General features: G+C 36.3%; 1 protein-coding gene across 1 annotated transcript; it reads left to right on the top strand.

Moving 5' to 3' along the window:
- Nucleotides 1–991: 991 nt before the first annotated feature.
- LOC114245173 (protein zer-1 homolog) lies at nt 992–19,677 on the top strand. Its single transcript, XM_028177225.2, has 8 exons — nt 992–2,415; nt 3,516–3,718; nt 3,795–3,966; nt 4,046–4,207; nt 10,475–10,636; nt 12,509–12,658; nt 16,023–16,275; nt 17,559–19,677. The coding sequence occupies exons 1-8, from the start codon at nt 1,396–1,398 to the stop codon at nt 17,738–17,740; spliced, it is 2,304 nt and encodes a 767-aa protein (XP_028033026.2). The 5' UTR covers nt 992–1,395; the 3' UTR covers nt 17,741–19,677.
- Nucleotides 19,678–23,613: the final 3,936 nt, after the last annotated feature.

Genomic DNA, 23,613 nt, shown 5'->3' with positions numbered 1-23,613 from the left:
TTATTGAAAACGAATTAAATTTATAAATGAGATGATATTGGATGAAATGTAATCTCAGTAAAATGGTGGTTATTTACTGAGACGTTTTCAATGGACTTTTTGGAGGATCCAGAGAAGTAACTAAGAAGTTACAAAGGCTTTGTTTCATTTTCCCACATTTGTGCACTTCCACAGATACTAAACAGTAAATAAACCACCATTATTACACATTTAAACCCCAATAAACACTAAATAGACAAAATGAAACAACTCACACAACTTAACTCCTCACGTTCCCGCCAAAAAGTCCAACTACGTAATTCTAGAACAGCTCAAACTAGGGATAATGGATGTACAAAAGTATCGATTTAATATATCGAAACTTTTTGATGTTGACATTTTCAATGAAAAATATCGATCAATGCGATTTAAAAGTTGTTGTGTTAGAAATAGTTGTATTAGTATTAAAACAACCATTATTAAAAAAATTAAAACACTTAACTGAAGTCAATAACACCGATAAAAACTACACGAAGACGTCGTAACCTAAAGTTTATGATGCTAAAAATCAAACCCGCAAATAATTAATTTGCGTAATTAGTAATAATATGACATGACGTCTTGTTAGTCCACACGGGTAGGTACCACCCCCCCTGCCTATTTCTGCTGTGAAGCCTTAATGCGCTTCGACTAGAAGGATAGGGCAACTGTTGTACTGTAAACTGACCTTAGAATTCATGTCTCAACTTGGGTAGCGGCCTTTACGTTGTTTAAGTTTATAGGTTCCAGTAACCACTGAAAACCACGTGGGTCGTGAGCTCATGTACGTGAAACTTAAGTAATATAAAATAAAAATACTATTTCTTAATTATTCATGAAATTAAATCATCTGTTTATACTTTTTTGTACTAAAAATTTAAAATCGATTTTTCAAAATATCGAAATATAAAAATACGCCCAAATATATCGATCCTTAGAATTCAAAAGATTGAGACATCGATATCGGTATCAATTTGTTTTCGTTATGCCAAAAGAATAAGATTAAGCAGTAGTGAGTAAATAGTAGATACCTACACGTATGTCTATCTCGATGTAGTATGTTGTACCTACCTGCTCTACTTTACTGAAAGTAGCATTGCATCCATCACAGATTATTGGTTGCGCTTTGCGCAGAATCCATCGGGCATCGCTCGATATAGATTTTTTCTCAGTTGAGGTATCCATATTCAAGATTGAAGCTGTCTACCGTGTTACTCCTAAAAAGTGTCTTTGTTCTGTAAAAATGAGTAGTTCATTTGTGAAAGGACTTCATTGTGTATGTGGGTAAGAATCTCGCGAAATGATATAAATTGGCAGGTTTCAATAAACTCATTTGCAGCACATAATTACTAAATCGTCAGTAGATATATAGACAGGATGGCGCACAAAGTGGTGGCGGAGATTACTTCGTTGTACGATACCTCACCAGATTCCCTACTTGAGATATGTTTGGAATATTTAGTTGAACATCTTAATATAGTAACAGATTTGGATCATACAACTCGCTGGCGAAAACTCAAGGAAGACATAATACTTCCTGCTGAAATATGTGAAAAATTTCTAGAAATATACCAACGAATCAATCGCATTAACGACAATATTGCTAACTTGTTTCGCGATCGATTTCGTACACGCCTCGACGCCATAAAACTACGTAATTCCCGCATCACTGATGAGGGATTTCGATTCCTTATGGAGCACAAACCACAGGAAGTTGAACTCATACAATGCGAATATCTCTCTCCAATGTCACTGGAAACAATAAACAGAAACAGCAGGAACTTAGTCTCTCTCAAATTTGGTCCTGCCACACATGTCCTAGCTCAAGATGAAAGTGCGTATAAACAACGAGGCTTCATAATTTTTGCACCTAGACTTCGGAGACTTACTATACACAAGCGTGGACTTGCTATTTTCCACTTACTGCTCCTTAAACCTCTCTCCAATCTGACACACTTGGATCTCTCTGAGTGTGCATCAGCTGGTTCAATATGGGCATTAACTCGATTACGAAATCTGCGATCTTTAGTACTGCACAGTGTGCACTGGACCAAAGATATCACTGATTGGATTATTGGTCTTCGAGCTTTACAACATCTGGACATATCACAGTCAAATGAAAGACATGGAAAATATCTTAATCCAAATGAAGTGCTGACAAAGTTAGTGACAAGTTTACCTGCTCTGGTTTCACTTGACATATCAGGCACAAATTTAGCTGGAACAGGAGCTGCAACATTGTCAACTGTCAATGACAGCACCTCTGATAAAATGGAAACTGAAGTACGCTGTGATATACCAGGCCTAGTGTCTCGTGTGAATAACCCTTTGAATTTTCTCGGATTGTATGGAACACATCATGGTGCGTGCAAGAGACATGATATACCCGCTAAAGTGGTGAGTATTTATAGATTATAAAGAGATTAACTGTGCTTTGTATTTTGCACTCGAAACAGCAAAATTACTTCTTTTTCACTGAAACAAAAATCTATTACTTCCTCGTCCTTAGTAGTAGCATCTTTTTATTATTTTTCATCCAGCATTCATCCACCCTGTGATTCTCATTTTAACTATTTTTGAATAGAACCTGCTTGGGTTGGTACTATTGTTTATTTATAACATGTATTTCCAGTCTGAAAGCGGAGGATAACTTTATTCCAATAAAATTGAAAAAGTAGCCTTTTGTCTCAACAAGAATAAGAGTATTGATCTACAACAGCGGTCGGGGAACCAGGGTAAATTACCCCAAATGGGGTAAAATGAAATTTTGGGGGGTAAAAATTAAACTTTTGTGAGTAAAAAGTATATATTTTCATTTTTTTTTGTTTTTCGCCATGGGGTAATATCAACTTACACAAAAATATTTTGGGGTAATAGTTAAAAAAGTTCCCCGACCGCTGATCTACAAGCAATATGCCTTACTCACTTCTACTTAAACCTTGTAATTCATTAGGCTATTTTATTACTATAGTTTTTGCAGAGATATTCCAAGCATGGCTGTCTCCATTGCTCTATGGTTGACTTTAAGCCTCCTGATAATGTTCATTACGAGCAACCACATCTTCTTGTCATATGTACTTGCAACACAAGCTGATCAAAAACTTTCTTTTTGAGATACTGTTATCGGTTGATGAGTAATATCTGCTGTTGCTTATCTGAGTTGTATTTGACAATTATTGTGACTTACCATCACCCTGACTATTTCTGTCATGAAGAAGTAATAAAATTGAATAGTGAAGCAGCTGTTATACTATTCTTAAGAAGGATGTTGGCATCCACATTGTAATATTTATAGGTTTTGGTAACCATTTAGGACCAGGTTATAAGCTTATTCAGCTGCCAATGTACTAAAAAACATTGTCTCTTGTACTTGAGACCATATCTATATATGCTAAGAAAGCTGGCAGCTGTTTTGGACTTACTACTACTAGAGGACTATTCATGTAGCTGATTTGTGTAAGGCCTGTTAAAAAATAAATAAATCTTCTTTGTTTAAGATTTCTGGTGATGCCAATGAGAAGCAGATTTTAATTGCAGCTGCAGCATATATGGAAAGGCCAGTAATGCTGACCCGTGTTTTAAATGATCTATATTACCTGTTTAGATATGAAAATAACACAAATGTGTTACGGGCCTTGAATGTTGTGCTTGATGCCATGGATAGACATGTGTCTGAAAAACACATCCAAATATCTGGAAGGTAGCAATTTAAAAAAAAAATGCTTAATATTGCTTATGCACTTGTTTCCATGACTTATTTGTTATTATTTTTACAGTGCCACCTTGTTTTATATTGTGAAAGGCAAGGAAAAAGAACGTATTGGAATTAAGATGAAGAAGCGTATAATAACAGCACTACTGGATGGCATGGATGCACATCTTGGTGATGACACCATGATGAGGAATGGATGTCTTACTCTCTGTCAATTCAAGATTCCTAATGATGTGGTACAAAGTCGAATGTGTAATTCAATTAAAATATGATATCAAACATACAATTGAATTACACTATTTTCTTTAATTTCAGCTTTTTGAATATGAACGAGCTGTGCAGATACTCCTAAGCGGTGTTACTGATGTAAATCAAGAAGGCTTTGTTCAACGGATTGCTATATATTTACTCAACTCACTCGCATGCCAAGTTGATGGAAAGCAAAAAAGATTCCTTGGGAACCAAGGCGCAATTGGGGTTAGCTTTTAGAACATACTATATTTCAAAATGTGTACTCGCATTCTTCATTCGTAAGGATGTAATATCATCTACATATCCTATTTGTACCTAATTTTACAATATATAATAATACAGATTTCACGTAAATCCAATTGTTTTGGTGAGCAATATTTTTTCTCAGTTTTGTCGTGTCATGACAGTTGCATAAGAATACCTATATTTTATATTCATTAAAAGTGATCTAAAGAATTGTGCAGTAAATTTTATCAAGATTATAAACTTAATTGACCCAGAACGAACCAACTCAAAATACTAAAATCACCAAATACAAATTAACGTGGATCTTATCTACTTGCATTTTAAAAAGTGGCAACGCGAATATGTTGATTTGATTACAAATTACTGCGATTTCGATTAAAATATAACACAGCAAAAGCGAAAAGTACACAAAAGTAAATCAAATACCCTTGACAACGAGTGATCGAGCTCCTGGGAACAGGATACCGGCCGTTTTCTTTTTTCGAAAATGCCGCGACATTATCTACTAGATGCAGTTAACGTAACTTCATTACGCGGGACCCGAATAAGGGACAAACTAACTATAGAATATACACTAAAACTCAACGATTAATCATATCTGCCATCAGGCATTGTGATGTTAGAATATAGATTTTATGTAATGATTCAAATACTGTTTTTGGATCCGATAAAACTAATACACGTAAAAAACAATTTAAGAACGACTTCCATGCAATTTTTCTCAGTTTTGAAGAAAATATTAAAACAAGATTTCCTTTTTGAAATTTTTATCAGTTTCCTTTGAAATAAAGTTATATAAAATTAAATTTACCCTCGGACCTTTGTTTTGATAGAGAAGTAAATAAAGTGATGCATTTCACGTCACAGTTTCAACTGATATTGTTTAAATTCAATAAATGTTAATTGAAGTTCATATTGAGATGCGAATTTTGAACAAGGGGTCCGTAAACAGCATGTGTGAAATCCTTGAAAAAGAAGAAATTTGAAATGTTTGATAATGAATTTACATGAGGGCTATTATTGAAATGAAATAACATAATTATGTAAAGTGGATAAAAGTCGTCTGGGTTTTGTGTTTTTCTTTTTTTGTAATATTGAGAGGTACTATAATTATATTGAAAACTATAAGCCCCCCATTCTAACTATTCAATAATGCTTCTTACGTTTATTTGTTTGCATAAAAGAGTATTAATTTGCGTTTTAATCATATTTTAATTTCGGTCATCTTGTTAATTAGGCGAAATATTTTAATATTCTCAATTATTTAACTGCAACTTTTTTTACGAATACATAGAATTTTATTGTTTTCTAAATTTCCTAATTGTTGCGTATTAGTGCACATTCACAGTCTACACAATACGGCCCTAGCGCGGTTGCGACGATGGGTGCGAAATATCAAACATAGTATTTAGGAAATAGCCGTTTGCACCCACAATGCTATGTTTAATAAAGCTGGATTTAAAGTGCCGGCGTAACTCAGTGCAGCGGTGGGCGCGATAAGCAGGGCGTAGCCATGATCTTTTTAAACTTTTAGATGTATTTCAGGTGCTTCAAACTACGAATGAAGTTTTATTAGTTAGTTTGTACGAATATTTATGGCATGGGATGTGTTATAAAGATGCTTTTCCACGAAGTAAATCGTTGCGCAGTGGATGAAAAAGGCGATTTCGTATTTTTAAACTTTGCGCACGTAGTTCGCGCATATACCGTATTGATTGGCAGTCGGGGGTGGGAGGGGAGTTCACGTCAGGTTCACGTCCTGCATATTGTTTTTTGCCGTCGACACGCTTGCGCTATGCTTACGCCGATACCGCTTTTTATATAAAATCCAGAATTTAAAACAAACAAATTTAAGTCAATTTCGAAAATGATAACAGAAAAACAATTCAGATCTGCTAATGGGAGTTGCTCTTTAGGCTTTATGACGTCATCGATATTATAGAGCGGACGTGCTAGGGAAATGGGAATATGAACTACCATGTAAAAATATCAGTTTTCCCGTAATTTTAAAACTAATATCCATGATGCTTTCAAATAAAAACTTATTTTTGAATGGTATACATATATATTAAAATAGTTATAAAACCGAAACAGTTATCAGTACATGCAATCGTTACATAATGATAATATTATTGCAATAAGTATTTAATTCACGATATCTTCAATATGGGTGGGTTTATACTTTGTTTGATTAGAACAATACACTGAATTTTCACTATTGAATGTTTCAAAAATTTAATTTTCAATAATTGAATGTGCCTTGCAAAATACACTGACTATAGAAGCTACAACTATAAGGGAACTCGAAGCCATTTAATTAGATCGTACGATTTCTGTAATCACGTATTAAATTCGTTATTGTGCGCTTTAGTAAATTTGTCATTGAAGACGTATCTTCGTGATTAACGTAGCGTTCATTAGAATATCAACGGTGAAAAAAAAAATGGCAGATATCGCTTGCGGGAAATGGTCATTAGAATGCATAGTAAAAATAATTATCAACCTAAATTTGAACGTTCTTTTATAACATGATTAAGTTCGTACCTGACATTGCTGCCAATTAGATCAAGGTAAGAATTTGTAACAATGTAGTGTTTCTAAATAGTTAACTTTGTATATTCTAATGTTTGTTGCTCAAACAGTTAATTATGGAACGGTAGTATTCATTCGAATGTTCAAATATAAATTTGTAAGTAAATGTTTTTAGATTAACGATTCGTGCAATGCTTTGTTATGTATACCTACGTGGTTAAATCTGCAATCGATTTAGAAACAAATATTTTACTGTGCACGCGTATTAAGGAATTTTAATTTGAAACATATTAAAAGAACGATGTGTTTCAATTAGTTATAAAATTTAAATCATCCGACGCGTTTTATGAAGTTACATGAAAATAAGACGTTGCATGTCTCCTTCTAAGAAATCGGTAATGAATCTCCAAACCCTATCATATTACATCAAACATTCCTCTGCCTTAGGTATCTTTATTACTATTGGCTGATTTTGTTTTATGTTGGGCACACGACCGGTTGAGTTAAACTATTAGAATTTTTTTAATAATAAAACAGATCGTGTCCTCGAAATTTAGATTCCACAGTTGCTTAATAATAACAAATAGTAAAATTTTGTTGTCGAATCAATGCAGGCCTGTGTTATGAGTGAACGCGATAAACCGGATTCCGCGTTATCGCGCTCATAACCAATGACAGAACATGTTAGTTCGTCGCTTAAACGATATCCATCATTTTAGAGGTGCCCGATAGAATACTGGACGTAAGGCATGTAGTGCTGTTTTCGGAACTCTCCGTTTCTCGATATCGGAGGTCAAATAGTCACGGTATCAATCTGTTTAAAATTGTATTCGTTCTAGTATGTTTTAAGATTTTAATTTTTTAATTTTATTTTACTTCGTTGTGACTATTCGATATATAATAAAATGTAATCTTATTTGTAAACAAATTTTGCCGAAATAGCTAGACGTTTCTCGACCGGAAACCACGACCAAAATCATAATATAATTGTAAACATGTTCCAAACTATTCATTATATTTGAAAGAATTACCAGCCTTAAATTCGGACTCTGCTATTAGCCGGGCCAAGACGAAGATGATGATAGTAGACAGGACTGAATAACTTAGAACCGATGTACAAAACAGCTATTATAATTGCGAATTTTCACATATCTACATCTACCGCGCCTCTAAAATCTGCAAGCCATAAGCACTGGAAGATATGGTGATGAGATCCATCACTAAGTTGGCAGTGGAACAGCTGAGATCAAATTGATGAAATGTCTTATGTTTCCAATCTTTCTCTATGGAGCCGAAACCTTGTCTCTAAGACTGCATGATCACCGTAAAAAAGATGCCCTCGAGATGTGGTTCTTTTTATTCCTACCTATGCTTCGCCCTAACGTGTAGGTGAGCTCACGGGGCTCGAACCGAAGTGTTGCTAACACTGGCCCTAGCAAGAGCAGTGCTTCGCAGAATGTACCACCGGATCGGAAACGCGACCAACTGAGAAGATCCGGCGAGAAACTCAATGGGCTGTGTCTGTGGGGCTGGAGACGTCTCCTAAAGATCCCGTGGATGGCATTCACCATCAATGCATCCATCTTCAAAGAATTCTTTATCAAAGACTGACTTTCGTCAACTGTGAAATTGCGTATTTTAAAGTTCTTTGGTCACATCCAGAAAAAGGAGATGATGAAGATACTAATCGTTCAAGGCCAGGAAAGCAAGAGATCATTCGGCCGATCACTAACACATTGAACTGACCTAATAAAAAAAGAAAGTCAACCAGAACTGCCAGGTCTGGAAGCGCAACGCCAAGAAGGCAATCCTCGAAACAATTGGGGACCTAACGAATGCTTCTGCGTGCATATCGTCAGCTTAACCACGACGACTCTGACAAGAGTTTCCGACTAAGAAAAAAAAATTGTAAGATTTCTCTGTGCGGCCTTGAAACATTGTACCATATATGTACGTGATTTGAATAAGATGATGCCACATTTAAGCTTTCCTGAAACAATTTCCCAGATAATTACCTAGTCAGGTCATAAGTATTGTCACACAGTAAAAACTTTTCTTTTAGAATGCTGGCCACAAAAAAGTTTATTGAATTCGAATATCGAATTGTTCATGAAAATAAAAATGTATACTTTTAGAATTTTACTCATTTTTAAATATGGAGTGGACGCTTAAAGAAGACCGTGTTGCAGTTATTGCGTTGCATCGTTGCGGTTACGCGCCAATTCAAATTTTTAACATACTGAAAAATTTGAATATAACCAAAAGATTCGTTTATCGTACCATCAAACGATACAATGAAGACTCTAGTGTAGATGACAGGTCAAGAAGTGGTCGCCCTCGGTCTGTTAGGACTCCAGCAGTGATAAAAGCTGTGAAGGCGCGAATTCAAAGAAATCCCAAACGTAAGCAGAAACTGTTGGCCCTTCAGATGGGGTTAAGCAGAACCACGGTGAAAAGGGTGTTAAATGAAAACTTAGGGTTTCGGGCATATCGAAGAAAAACAGGACATCGTTTGAATGCTCGTCTAATGGACCTGAGACTGAAGAGATGCCGCGCTTTGTTGAAGCGGTACGCGGGGAAAAAATATCGGGAAATTCTTTTTTCGGATGAAAAAATTTTTACCGTAGAAGAGAGCTACAACAAACAAAATGATAAGGTGTACGCACACAGTAGTGAAGAAGCGAGCAACCGTATTCCGCGTGTCCAACGAGGTCATTTTCCATCGTCGCTCATGGTATGATTGGGAGTTTCTTATTGGGGCTTAACAGAGGTACATTTTTGTGAGAAAGGTGTAAAAACGAATGCAGTTGTGTATCAAAATACAGTCCTGACGAACCTTGTGGAACCTGTTTCTCATACCATGTTCAATAACAGGCACTGGGTATTCCAACAAGATTCGGCGCCAGCTCATAGAGCGAAGAGCACACAAGACTGGCTGGCGGCGCGTGAAATCAACTTCATCCGACACGAAGACTGGCCCTCCTCCAGTCCAGATTTGAATCCGTTAGATTACAAGATATGGCAACACTTGGAGGAAAAGGCGTGCTCAAAGCCTCATCCCAATTTGGAGTCACTCAAGACATCCTTGATTAAGGCAGCCGCCGATATTGACATGGACCTCGTTCGTGCTGCGATAGACGACTGGCCGCGCAGATTGAAGGCCTGTATTAAAATCACGGAGGTCATTTTGAATAAACTTTAGTGTCATAAGAATCTATGTTTTGTTAAGTTCATTTTGGTATATGAATGGTTACATAATGAATAAACTTGTTTCAATTATTTTACATTAAACATGTGACAGAATTTATGACCTGACTAGGTAATTACAAAAAATATGAATATGTATAAAATTGAATTTTGCAGCTTTAAACAACGACACGTGAGCTCGCGTGCTCATTATAGCCAAACGATATATTGGTAGTAGGTACTATTGGCATATATGACGATTTCTCTAATTTATAAGCTAAAATCAATAATTAATACTAATACACCTCAACATTATCGTTGTGGCTCACGGCGGCAGTGTGTTTGAAATGTTATGATTGCGATTAGAATTTGACTGTTTTGCAATATTAACATTGCATCGGAGGATAGCTAAAACAATGATTTGTGATGTTGTAAGCTTGATGTTTCGAACAAAAAAAAATATATACGAAAATAAGAAAAAAATATTATTATATGAATCGTTTTATGGTTTTTTTTTTATTATTTTAGAAAATGTTGAACTTGATATCGGATCGCCTGAATCGGCGCATATGCGACGATGTTTTGGAGGTGGCCTGGTCCACTATGTGGAACGTTACTGACGAAACGCCACAGAATTGTCAAAGATTCCTCGAGAACCGCGGCATGGAATTTTTCCTGGCATGTCTTAAAGTAAGTATCTAAACAAAATGTGTACAGTCGATATGGAATTTTGCTTTGAAAAAACTCGAACTGGATGTAAGTTTCTGTTCTTATGTTATGCCTTGTATACATAGAATTTTTCGTGGTCTAACGTGAAATGAGTGGAGTGACAAAGAGAACCGAATTTTCATAATAATGTTGCAAAAAGTAAAGGTATAAGCTAAACACAACTTTCCGAAGCGGTCTATCCGCCTGTTCGTCAAATGTTTGCAATGTATTTTATCTAGGTAAATGAGTTAATGTCTGCTATATCAAGAACGATGTCGCGAATTTTAAAATATGTCTTTTGACGTGCTTTTAGCACGTGCTTCGTGCTGTCCTAAATAATCTGCTAAATAAATATAATGTACAAGTATAGTTCCGACAGAGATTGTTATTTTGATTATTATTATTGACCGTGATTATTATTGACTAAGCTGCATGGACGATATATTAAGTAGTTGAGCTATAAAGACATGAATCTCGTTATTTTTATGGATTTTTTGTAAAATTGTTTAATTTGACAAGGACATTAAAGTCTTTTTACAACAGTTTAGGTACAATTGAGTGAATTTATAATTGACACAATTAATATTTTCTTCATATTTTAAGATAGGGAACAAATTCGTAGTAATAATCTTTGAAGCGGTTTTTAATTATAGGCGATCGATGACTTGTTCATGGGTAGAAACATGTTTTACTAAGTAGGGTGTTGATTTAAATATACGAAAAAATTATATGTCGTCTCGTATGATTCAAAAATGTGTTCTTCGCGTTGAAAAGAATATAGTAAGTCTTAAACATTCCTGAACAAGCGTAGTCTATTTTCGAGTACTTCGATCTATAGTTGCGACATTGATAAATAAATAATGTTTTGGTAGGCCATAATTGGACATTCGTATTGTGGCTATATTATAAGAAAAGGAATTGCGTCTTCTAATAACCACAATCAAAAGTTAAACCAAGTGCTCCTTCAGTCGTGTTCTTCGGGTCAGAGGGTCGTGACCACTTTCATCCATGAGTTTCATCCTCATTACGTTGTGCCATCTCGTTCGTCTCCTTTGGGCGACTCTAAGTATCGGAAATAGTATGATCGAGGGCAGTATTGATCTGGTTAGACCAATGCGTTGCACTGCACCCCGTGACCTTTGTCCCTTCTACTTTGTCAGTAATCACCAGTTTTTTCAAGATTGGCTCGTGTCTTCCCTGGCAATGTGTCCGTTGTAATGTAGGTTTCGTTTGAGGCCAATGCGCACTAGAAGATTTTTTATGTTCAGACGTTGTTCCTGCGCAGGTGGAGCTTCGGTAGCATATTTCACACCGTCCGGTCCAACAAGTCGCTTTCTTTTTCTACTATATTCAGGGTGACAGGTGTTTTCTTGGGAATATAGTCGCCGTGGGTTCCGACGTCTTTCCGGATCAGTCTTTCAGAGATGATTTAGATCTTTCTGTCGTCTGGTGACCACTTCTGGTTACACAGGATATTAGGTTGCTCAACCGCCGCCTGATATTCGGTGTTGGCTTTTTACGGTTAGTATACGGGAGGTACCTCTTCTGACCAACCTTTTTAAATCCGGAGTTGCCGCCACCAAGGGCAGAGTTAATTCCAAATAAATTAGATCAAACTGTGAGCTTTTCTAATTCTGAGCTTAGCTAATATTAGCTAACGCTCAGCACACGGCCTTATTATATTCGAAAACCGAATTTGTGCTCGGCTTGTATGTAGCGACGTATGTGCGTAGAGTCCGAACTAAAGTCAACAGCACTTCATAGATTTTACGCTTGGACCTTTATATTTTGGTTATATTTGCGAATGAAACACATTTAAAACAATAAGTAAACTAATTTTTAATTAATTTACAGAATTTCCCAGACAAAGAAGAATTGCTTCGTAATATGATGGGCTTACTGGGAAATGTCGCGGAGGTCGGTGAACTGCGTCCTCAGCTAATGAACAAACTGTTCCTTACGGTCTTCTATGACCTCCTGGATTCTTCCAGTGATGGAATTGAGGTCTGTATTGTTAATTAAATGAAAACGCTTTAATTTATTTATTAATTCGACTCCACATTGGCCACTATATCATTATTTAAACATCTTAAGCATTTGTAGTCTGGATTCTTAACGCCCTTGTGGTTTGTAATGTGATGAAACGAAAAAGCGACACTAAAAAAAGACAAACAAACTTTATAAAATTTTAGCCTGTGAGTGAATGAGACAGAATACTTCTATGACATTTCGCATCTTCCGTGTATGAAATGCATATATGTTTTCGTATGTATGTGTTTTATATAGCTCACTCCAAAATTTTATACTATGTATTGTATCAGCGTCTATATACACCATTAACGAATGAAGGCAAAATCTTAATTGCATTGTGTAATAGCTCCTTGGCTAAATGTATGACTGCTTGAAGCAGAAATAGGCGGAGAGGCGGTACTGACACGTGCGGCCTTACGAAATGCCGTCTGCCCAGTAAAATCAAAGTTATAGTTCGCAGCGAATGAAACTAGAATAAAAAAGAAGATGTAATTCTGTGTACATCCGAACTCATAGTTACTTCACGTCTGTCGGTTTCACAAGAAACACTAATTATTGTGTAAATTAAGCGATTAGATTTTTAGGAATAGTCTTTTTTTTTGTATGGTAGGGACTTTAAAAAAATTCTCGTTTTTTTTTTTCTAAATTTATTTATAATGATTCGTAATGTAAGGCCAACCAGACGAGATAAAAAATGTAAACAAAGTTTCAGGAGTAAAAAACATTTTTATGTAAATAAATTATTACAAAGTTCGAATTTTAATCGCTGTCATCTGTACTAGACAAAGATGATTCGTCGGAAGAGTCCGAGTCAGCTGTGTTTATGATAAAACTATCTATTGTATTATCAATCATGTTGTCAATATTGCTATAAAAATTGTCCTCGATTTTTATAACATGATCCACACAATTTCGCCATTTATCAGCAGATACACGTTGGATCCCCTCTTGTAGCAGTTTTTTCATATCTTCAAATTTAAATGTAGTATTATTGCGAGCTACGTGTCCCTTTATGTCAGCCCATACGAGTTCAATGGGATTGAGCTCGCAATGATAAGGTGGCAGTCTTAGGACTTCCACCTTAAATTTTTTTGCTAAGTATTATTTATTAATTATATTTTTAACTAAGTACTCACAATAACAGCAAAAATCAAAAATAAAACTAACAAAAACGGAATAATAACAACAACAAACCAAGTAAATACGGAAACGAAAAAATATGTATCACTTCGAACGCAATCCAAACAGGAATGAACTTGTTCACAAAATGGCGGACCAAATGTTGACAACTGCGATACTCGGTGCTTTCCTGTACCACGAAACACACAACGACAGCTGTTGTCGACCAACTGACGCCATAACTGCGCGTACGAGTGATAAGGACAGAGATAATAATCCCTCGCTATCGCAATGTAACTCAGTAACGGTCCGCTTGTTTACGTTTATTATCTCGTCTGGTTGGCCTAAGTTTAGTACAATGTATCTTGTAGTTAGCAGGTCCAAAAATTTAATGCGTAGCGTCAGAACTGTTTTCGTCTGGCCACACTAAATTGTCAAAAAATTCTGGATGCTAGAGTTGTCTTATTAACTAAAAGCATTGTTTCTTTTTTTTTGCTTAGGTTAGTAGACGAGCTCACGGCCCACCTGGTGTTAAGCGGTTACGCTCCGGTAACCGCTTAACACCAGGTGGGCAGCATCTACAAGGTAAATGCTGCCACCCACCTTAAAAAATGAGTTTTATAAGGTGTCACTTTTAACCGTACATCCGCTACCCCGCCCTTCAAACCGAAACGCATTACTGCTTCAAAGCAGAAATAGGCGGGGCGGTGGTACCTACCCGTGCGGACTCCCAACTCTCAACACGTCCTTCCACCAGTAATTACGCAAATAATAATTTTGCGGGTGTGATTTTTATTACACGATGTTATTACTTCACTATGGAAGTAAATCGTGAACATTTTTTAGGTTTTTATTCTTATTTTTATTGCTTAGATGGTTGGACGAGCTCACGTCCCACCTGATGTTAAGTGGTTACTGGAGCCCATAGACATCTACAACGTAAATGCGCCACCTACCTTGAGATATTAGTTCTAAGGTTTCAGTATAGTTACAACGGCAGCCCCACCCTTCCAACCGAAACGCATTACTGCTTCACGGCAGAAATAGGCAGGGTGGTGGTATCTACCCATGCGGACTCACAAGAGGTTCTACCACCAGTAATACAGTAGTACACACCAGGTACGTATTTTGTTGGAAAAAATGGTACCTGCCGGCGGGATTCGAACCCATAGCTACTACTACATACGAATGCACCGGACATCATATCCGTCATATCGTTTAGGCCGCGACGACTTCAATGGAATTGTGTCGGTAGCCATCACAGAACACAAGATATTTGACAGATGCTTGAATCTCGCTTACGACATTTTCAAGATAAGCTCGCATATATACATTTCCGAAACAACAACATTCGGACCGTCGGTCTACCGAGCAAATATCACCCGCTCGGTGGAAGATCTTCCCTTTGTCGTATATAGTCCCCGGCACGTAACTTGGCAAGAGTCGTTAGATGCGCAGAAGTCGTTTTTTAGGTCTCTTTGGTTGTCAAGCGGGACGCGGGGAAAGACGTAGCACGGTTCCGAGCGCGCGATTGGTGAGTCAGTCGACCCTTGCCTCCCGCACCGCGTCCACGTTCCGTTCGCTCCCGGTTACACATGCGCCTACTAAAGTTGTAGGAACCCTTTGTTTATATTGAGTTTTACTTACGAGTTGTTATTATTGTTTTAAATTTAGTTTTTGTTACGAGTGTTATTGTTTTAAGTTTGTTTGCAATATCAGGACCAAATACCAATGACCATATAGTCGATTCAGTCACTGAGCCGTTTTATTATTTACGTCAGTGACGACAGCGACTCTTCGTCATGTCGACGATGAGGAGGCAACTCCTTCCACCAGCTCAGGTGCTACCATAAATTTAATCCAAGGGGTAGCACTATTAGAAAATGATAGTGACGACGGCGACACATAATTTTTAATATTAACTATATTTTTTTAAATAAACTTCTTAACTTTTTATTGTATTTTATTATAACACCTAATATACTTCACGAATTCCTCTCTTTTCTTTAACTTTTTTCTAAACACACAGACTTGAAAATAAATTATGGCAAATAAAAAATTTCATAAAATAAAATTAAATTATATGCGGGCAATAAAAGTGACCATTTTTTTGTTGCAATGTGCACTATGCGCGACATTACCCCCACTACACCAAAACCTTGCCAACTTACGTGCCGCTTACTATACCCACAGCACGTTCAATGGCATTGTGTTTTAGGTTAGCTACAATGCGGCTGGGGTGCTGGCCCACATGGCGTCTGACGGGCCGGGCGCTTGGACCGTCGACGAGCCGAGCCGCGTCTGCGTGCTGCACCGCGTGGCCACCGCCGTCGAGCGCTGGGACCTGCACGCCGAACGCAACATCAACTATCGCTCCTTCGAACCGATACTGAGTCTGCTCCACGCTCACCACACACCGCAGTGCCAGCACTGGGCCGTGTGGGCGCTCGCCAACCTCACCACAGTCTACCGTTAGTACTAGAGTTTATTGTATACGATTAATCGAATTTCGACCTTAATCACTGACAATTCAAGGTCTATATTCATTTGATGTAGGTATCGTTTTTTTTCCCCTACCTATGCTGATAGCCTTGAGAGGCTATTTCAGCTTCGCCTTGAGGTGTAGGTGAGCTCGCGAGGCTCAAATCTGACGACGTTGCTAAGACAAACCCTAACAAGGGCCATGCTTCGCAGAATCTACCACCGGATCGGAAACGCGACCCACTAAGAAGATCCGGCGAGAAACACAGTGGGCTGTGTCTATGGGTTTATTTACTCGTTGAGCCCTTCGTCGCCAGCGACGGGTTCGACGAGAACCAGGACCGGTGATGGGGTACCAAAAAGCACCGTTTGGATCCGAAATGACGTATTTTGGGCGACGTCGACAGTTTACCATTTGGTCCGCAGTCGGTTTGGTCGGCTGTGTAGTTTCCGGCGGCCACGATGAGAGGATCCTCATGTCGTGCCGCTTTGTCGAAGTGGCACATTGATGCTGACTGTAGATACTTACTGATGGACTCTAGGTCCAGGTCATTATGGAGATCTACATTCCTTAGGAACCATGGTGCTGCGACGGCTATCTTGCAATATGTATCGTGTTTTCTCTTTTGTTAATGAGTAAAATAAAGTACGCCAACTAAATAAATAAAAAAAGTCGACAAAGAGCGTGAACCGATACTGAACTATTTTGTTGCATGGTATGCAAAGTCAAAACAATTGAAACGGAGTTCGTTTTGTTATAATAAAATTTTTGTGCGTTTTATTAAGTAATGAATAAATAAATAAATGGGTCAGTATACAATAATTATACGAATCATAAAATGTGAATGTAAAATGCGAGTAAATATGGTATTGTAGATATAAGTTCGAAGATCTCAGTATAGTTACAACGGCTACCCCACCCTTCGAACCGAAACGCATTACTGCTTCACGGCGGAAATAGACGGGGTGGTGGTACCTACCCGTGCGGACTCACAAGAGGTCCTACCACCAGCAAAATATTTTTGCACATACTCAAAATTGACGACAAGTTTCAGTTTCAGTTTCCTAGGTGATGCGATGGAAGTACTTAAAAAATCACTGAAAAAAGATGTTGGTTTCTCGTTTTGTTTTTCATTGTTACACTTTTTTCGGTCTTGCCCCTCAGCCTGCAAACAAAACGTGTGATAATGATAATTATCCGTTCGAAAATTTAAATTTTTTTTATCATAATTATTATTATTATTGTGTTAGTCAATTCTATGAACATTTTCAGCCGAGAAGTACTGCAATTTGGTGGAGGCCGAAGGCGGATTGCGCCTGCTGAACATTCTCTTGAACCATCCGGCTCCGTACGATCAAATCAAGAACCTGGCTTGCATTGTAATCAACAACTGCACTAAATACGCCGTACGCGACGCCTCCACTCCCCCGATACCGACCACTCCGGATAATTAACTAATGGAGTACTTTGAGGAGATTGACCCCTTCCTCGAAGAATAGCAGTACCTCTGCAGGGTTGCCCTGATAGTTGGTTTGGGTCTTACAGTAGCATTTTGCTGGAAATTCATAGCGATTCTCCTGTATGTAGCGGACAATTAATTTAGTCGCTTAGAGACGACATATTCTATGAAATTATAGTATTTAACAAGTTTAATCCCCGTAGTAAAATGTATACGCAGCACGTTTAAATTATTGGTGTCGTAGTAATGTTTAATGTGTGTGAGTTTAGATTTCACTATATCTCTGAAGTCTCAAAGGAGTTCGAGTGATTTGACGGCTCGCGCCCCACCTATGGTGCGTTTATGGTACTATGACAAGAAGCTACTCTGTATCATCAACTTTATCTATAATAACTGCAACCGACTCAGACATTGCCTGAGTTTATCGTTCTCATAAAAATACTAACATTCATCAATGAACAGATAATCGAGTGAACTCGTTTTCTCCATTCAAGCATACACATAATATTTCCTAGTATATTCAATGTAGTATGGTTATGATATGGTATGAACTTATAGTTAAAACTATAACATTATATACGTTTTTTCTCTATCGGTGTTTTAGAATATAACGTTTTTGAATCATAAATGTCTAGGTGTGCATTAGATTAAGTATCTACTATGATTGTAGTTTATTTTTGAATTACTAAATTACTATTTATTTTTTCAGGGGTGTCTAAAAACTATGAATATTTATTTAGAGATATTTTTTTTGTTAACATGCCTTCATCATTCATTTACACTGAACGTTGTTTATTTATTCTATTGTTTTACCTGAGTTTATCGTTCTCATAAAAATACTAACGTTCATCAATGAACAGATAATCGAGTGAACTCGTTTTCTCCATTTAAGCATACACATAATATTTCCAAGTATATTCAATGTAGTGTGGTTATGATATGGTATGAACTTATAGTTAAAACTATAACATTATATACATTTTTTCTCTATCGGTGTTTTAGAATATAACGTTTTTGAATCATAAATGTCTAGGTGTGCATTAGATTAAGTATCTACTATGATTGTAGTTTATTTTTGAATTACTAAATTACTATTTATTTTTTCAGGGGTGTCTAAAAATTATGAATATTTATTTAGAGATTTTTTTTTTTTGTTAACATGCCTTCATCATTCATTTACACTGAACATTGTTTATTTATTCTATTGTTTTTATTGTTTAGGTGGGTATTTATAACTTTGCTATGTACCTTAGATACGAAACTTCAACATTATATAGGGACTTAGTCCGTTTACGTAATAATAGAATTTACGATACGTAGCGTAGATTCTTCATTAAAATATTATTCATTCGTAAAGATAAAATTTTGTCTCGCTTATCGATTACTAGTATTAGGAAAAGCTATAACAGCAAAATTTTCTTTAGTAGTTTTTAAATCGTAAGTCGAAATTTATTCGAGAACTATTTTGTGTTTTCTTGATAATCGCATTATAAAATTATTCGTCGTAACAACGATGGAAGCGTTACTCTGGTAGTTGCTTTTCATGCTAAAAATGTAGTGATTAAAAATATAGTGATTGTAATAATCATCTAGTTATATATTATCTGGGTGTTTAAATAAATAGATGTTGTAAATTGTTTTTGTTTATTCTGTGTTTTTTTTTCATTTAAATTAGTTTTCATTTATAATAATTATATTATAGTATTACTAAACCGTCTGGCTTTGTAGCGTCTGTGAAAACTAGAAGTGGCAACAAGTGAATTTGTCTCTTCAGGCACTTTAGACGGTACTTGCATTATAGTAATATATATGTCGTTCTGTTACTAGATTTGTCTTATCTTTATATAATATTATGTATTTATTCGTACTTCTTTAAAAGATGTGTCATTGTAGAAATTATTATGTTATCAATAAAAGTGATTATTGATGTGAGATTGTAGTTTTATTTCTATTTATTAAGTACCCTACCTTATTTTTATAGAAAATAAGTATTCTATGGTCTTGGTCTATCCTAACTGTTCTTTGGTCAGTTTACTCGTAGTCTAGTCGTCTAGCAAAAGATTCTTACAACAGCCTCACTGTAAAAAGGTTTTTGTTACTGAACTGTTACTTAAAAGTCTGGTATAAATTATGAAGATACTATTGAAGAGTTCAAATCAAAAATACAATTTTAATACAGCTACCACTGAGTATTACTGATACTTAGTTTTTTTCTACCTGTTCGCTGATAACCTAAGAAGCTATTCCAGCTACGCCCGGACGTGTAGGTGAGCTCACGGGCTCAACCTGAGAGAATTTGCTAACGCTTCGCAGAATCATATCACCGGATCGGAATCGAGACCCACTGAGAAGATCCGGCGAGAAACTCAGTGGGCTGTGTCTATGGGTTAGTTTGCTCGTTGAACTCTTCGTCGTAATCGACGATTCGACGAGGACAGTGACCGGTGCTTGAGGAGCCTAAAAGTACCGAGAGTGAATCCGGGGATCTGACAAGACATGTGTTGGGCGACGGCGGCTTTGCATTGCCCCGTGACGGTCGCATACGTTGGTACTCTATTCTCACAGGCTTACACCAAGTGCTCGTATAATGCTTAGTTCTCTCCCAGTTAAATCGACCCAAACCTAAGTCGGAAGTGTTTGCAATAAAATCGAGATCAAGGTCATCTTATCGATTTTTTTATGTAATACAAGTCAACAATTTCTGTAAAATAAGATTCGGTTAATCACATCGCAATCAACCAACAACAACAACTGCCAGCTATTTTTCAACTACAAAAAAAAATGAATTTGGGTTCCTAGTTTGAAGATCAGGCCCCGATTTTCTGGATGAGATTCAGTTGTTAATATCGGTGAGAAGTCCTTTGTTTTTTTGGAATTACTTCTATTTTCTCGATTAGTAAATGTATTAAAAGTATTTTTATAATATTTATCGAATCGGCGTCCCTGAATACAAAAACTGAAGTAATACAAATGTCGTTTTAACCAAAATAAAAATTATAAATGGGAAAATAAACCGTAAAAAGAGCATTTTTATAATTTTGGTTCAAAAATCGATTCTTCGATTAATAAAATTGATCTCAGATCGTGAACCTACCTTGAGTGTAGGTACTTAACAGATTTTCTTTAAGTTTGCACACCGACTAACCAATGTAATTTCTGCTAAAATTTAAGGTACTTTTTATGCTAATTTTACAATTTCTGCCAACAGTTCAACGATGCAAATGTCAACATGTCGTTTGTTACGGTCGGCAATGGTTTTTCATTGAATCAGTTTACTGAGTTTGGTACCTTACCTACTGGTGAATTCTTTTATCCGTATTTTGCATGGTTCAGATCAGGTAATATAAACTTTTTAGCGAAAGGGGTGTGAGTGCTGATTCGAGATAATATACCTAGTCAGGTCATAAGTATTGTCACACAGTAAAAACTTTTCTTTTAGAATGCTGGCCACAAAAAAAAGTTTATTGAATTCGAACTTCGAATTGTTCATGAAAATAAAAATGTATACTTTTAGAATTTTACTCATTTTTTAATATGGAGTGGACGCTTAAAGAAGACCGTGTTGCAGTTATTGCGTTGCATCGTTGCGGTTACGCGCCAATTAAAATTTTTAGCATACTGAAAAATTTTAATATAACCAAAAGATTCGTTTATCGTACCATCAAACGATACAATGAAGACTCTAGTGTAGATGACAGGTCAAGAAGTGGTCGCCTTCGGTCTGTTAGGACTCCAGCAGTGATAAAACCTGTGAAGGCGCGAATTCAAAGAAATCCCAAACGTAAGCAGAAGCTGTTGGCCCTTCAGATGGGGTTAAGCAGAACCACGGTGAAAAGGGTGTTAAATGAAGACTTAGGCTTCGGGCATATCGAAGAAAAACAGGACATCGTTTTAATGCTCGTCTAATGGACCTGAGACTGAAGAGATGCCGCGCTTTGTTGAAGCGGTACGCAGGAAAAAAATATCGGGAAATTCTTTTTTCGGATGAAAAAATTTTTACCGTAGAAGAGAGCTACAACAAACAAAATGATAAGGTGTACGCACACAGTAGTGAAGAAGCGAGCAACCGTATTCCGCGTGTCCAACGAGGTAAGTTTCCATCCTCGCTCATGGTATGGTTGGGAGTTTCTTATTGGGGCTTAACAGAGGTACATTTTTGTGAGAAAGGTGTAAAAACGAATGCAGTTGTGTATCAAAATACAGTCCTGACGAACCTTGTGGAACCTATTTCTCATACCATGTTCAATAACAGGCACTGGGTATTCCAACAAGATTCGGCGCCAGCTCATAGAGCGAAGAGCACACAAGACTGGCTGGCGGCGCGTGAAATCGACACGAAGACTGGCCCTCCTCCAGTCCAGATTTGAATCCGTTAGATTACAAGATATGGCAACACTTGGAGGAAAAGGCGTGCTCAAAGCCTCATCCCAATTTGGAGTCACTCAAGACATCCTTGGTTAAGGCAGCCGCCGATATTGACATGGACCTCGTTCGTGCTGCGATAGACGACTGGCCGCGCAGATTGAAGGCCTGTATTCAAAATCACGGAGGTTATTTTGAATAAAATTTAGTGTCATAAGAATCTATGTTTTGTTAAGTTCATTTTGGTATATGAATGGTTACATAATGAATAAACTCGTTTCAATTATTTTACATTAAACATATGACAGAATTTATGACCTGACTAGGTATTATGGTTGTAACCTTCGGAAGCGACAGGAAATTAATTGTATGATTTTTGTTTCGTTTCATCTCAAGTAAATAAACTTAGGCAACTTATTAATACTTTAAATTTTCTTAAATATCAATAATAACAATAAAATTGTTTTCAAATGAAGCATTAGTATATAAGCGATAAGCATGAGCTTGATGAGCGTTTTTTGCTTTATCCTAGTTTTTACTTACGATTAATATTTACGACGACGACTATAATAATTCAATAGGTATATGTAGCTTAGAGTAAAAAGCAACATTAAGCTCTGGCTAATTTATAATAATATTATTATAACCTCATATTATGTGACCTTCTTAAAATAATAGATAACGAAACAAAGCCACAAAAAAACAAAAACACTTAATATCTACTTAAGTAGGAAAATTACATTAATGTAATTAAATTTAAGATTTACATTTCAACATTACATAAACTTGAAAAATAAAAATTGAGAAACCATTTTATTATTCTGTAACGATTATAAAAGGAAGCCAATGAAAATCAAATATAAAAAAGGTACCATGTCATAAATGTGAAATAAAATAAAGAATATATTTTTTCTATTTATTTTAATGTTTGTACAGAATACGAAATTATTAAATTCAAATAGGTTTTTGTAAGAACTGAGGAATTTGATATATTCATTTCATTAAAATGTTTTATTAAATCAACACTGTTGTTTCTGTTCTAAAAACGTATCCTTAAATGATGACTTAAAACTTGCGCAAAAAATTTATTAAACGAAATATTCACTTTAGCACAATTAAATGCACTCGGAGTACCAAAAATATGTAATAAGAGTTACTACTCAAACACAGGAAACATTAAACAATTTTTGTTTATTTTTTATCACAATGCTCAGTAATAACTAAGTACTTACTTACTATAAAAGGATTTTAGCTTATAAAGCATGATCAACTTCTAAGTGATTTTAAATTAAATGTAAGTATAGATTAGATCTCTAGATTAGATATATAGATCTCATTCCAAGCACTTTGAAATTCTGAAAAAAAAAAAAATTGAAACGAATATTCATTAAAATTAATTGGTTCAACGCTATTTTCACGCGAAAACAGATTTTTCATTTTCTATCTCTGTCAAACAGATACGAGCATATCTTTGACTCAGCACTTATCGAAACTCGTTATACCTTG

The sequence above is a fragment of the Bombyx mandarina genome, chromosome 01, assembly GCF_030267445.1.
Source record: "Bombyx mandarina strain Sakado chromosome 01, ASM3026744v2".
Classification (NCBI taxonomy): Eukaryota; Metazoa; Arthropoda; class Insecta; order Lepidoptera; family Bombycidae; genus Bombyx; species Bombyx mandarina.
This window is presented reverse-complemented; position numbering and strand designations above follow the sequence as displayed.

Bases quoted from the DNA above. Each gene is read 5' to 3' on its own strand.
- LOC114245173 (XM_028177225.2), top strand. From the start codon at position 1,396: ATGGCGCACAAAGTGGTGGCGGAGATTACTTCGTTGTACGATACCTCA. The intron at 3,719-3,794 runs GTAGCAATTTAA...TTATTTTTACAG, and splicing joins CACATCCAAATATCTGGAAG to TGCCACCTTGTTTTATATTG. The intron at 16,276-17,558 runs GTTAGTACTAGA...GAACATTTTCAG, and splicing joins CAACCTCACCACAGTCTACC to CCGAGAAGTACTGCAATTTG.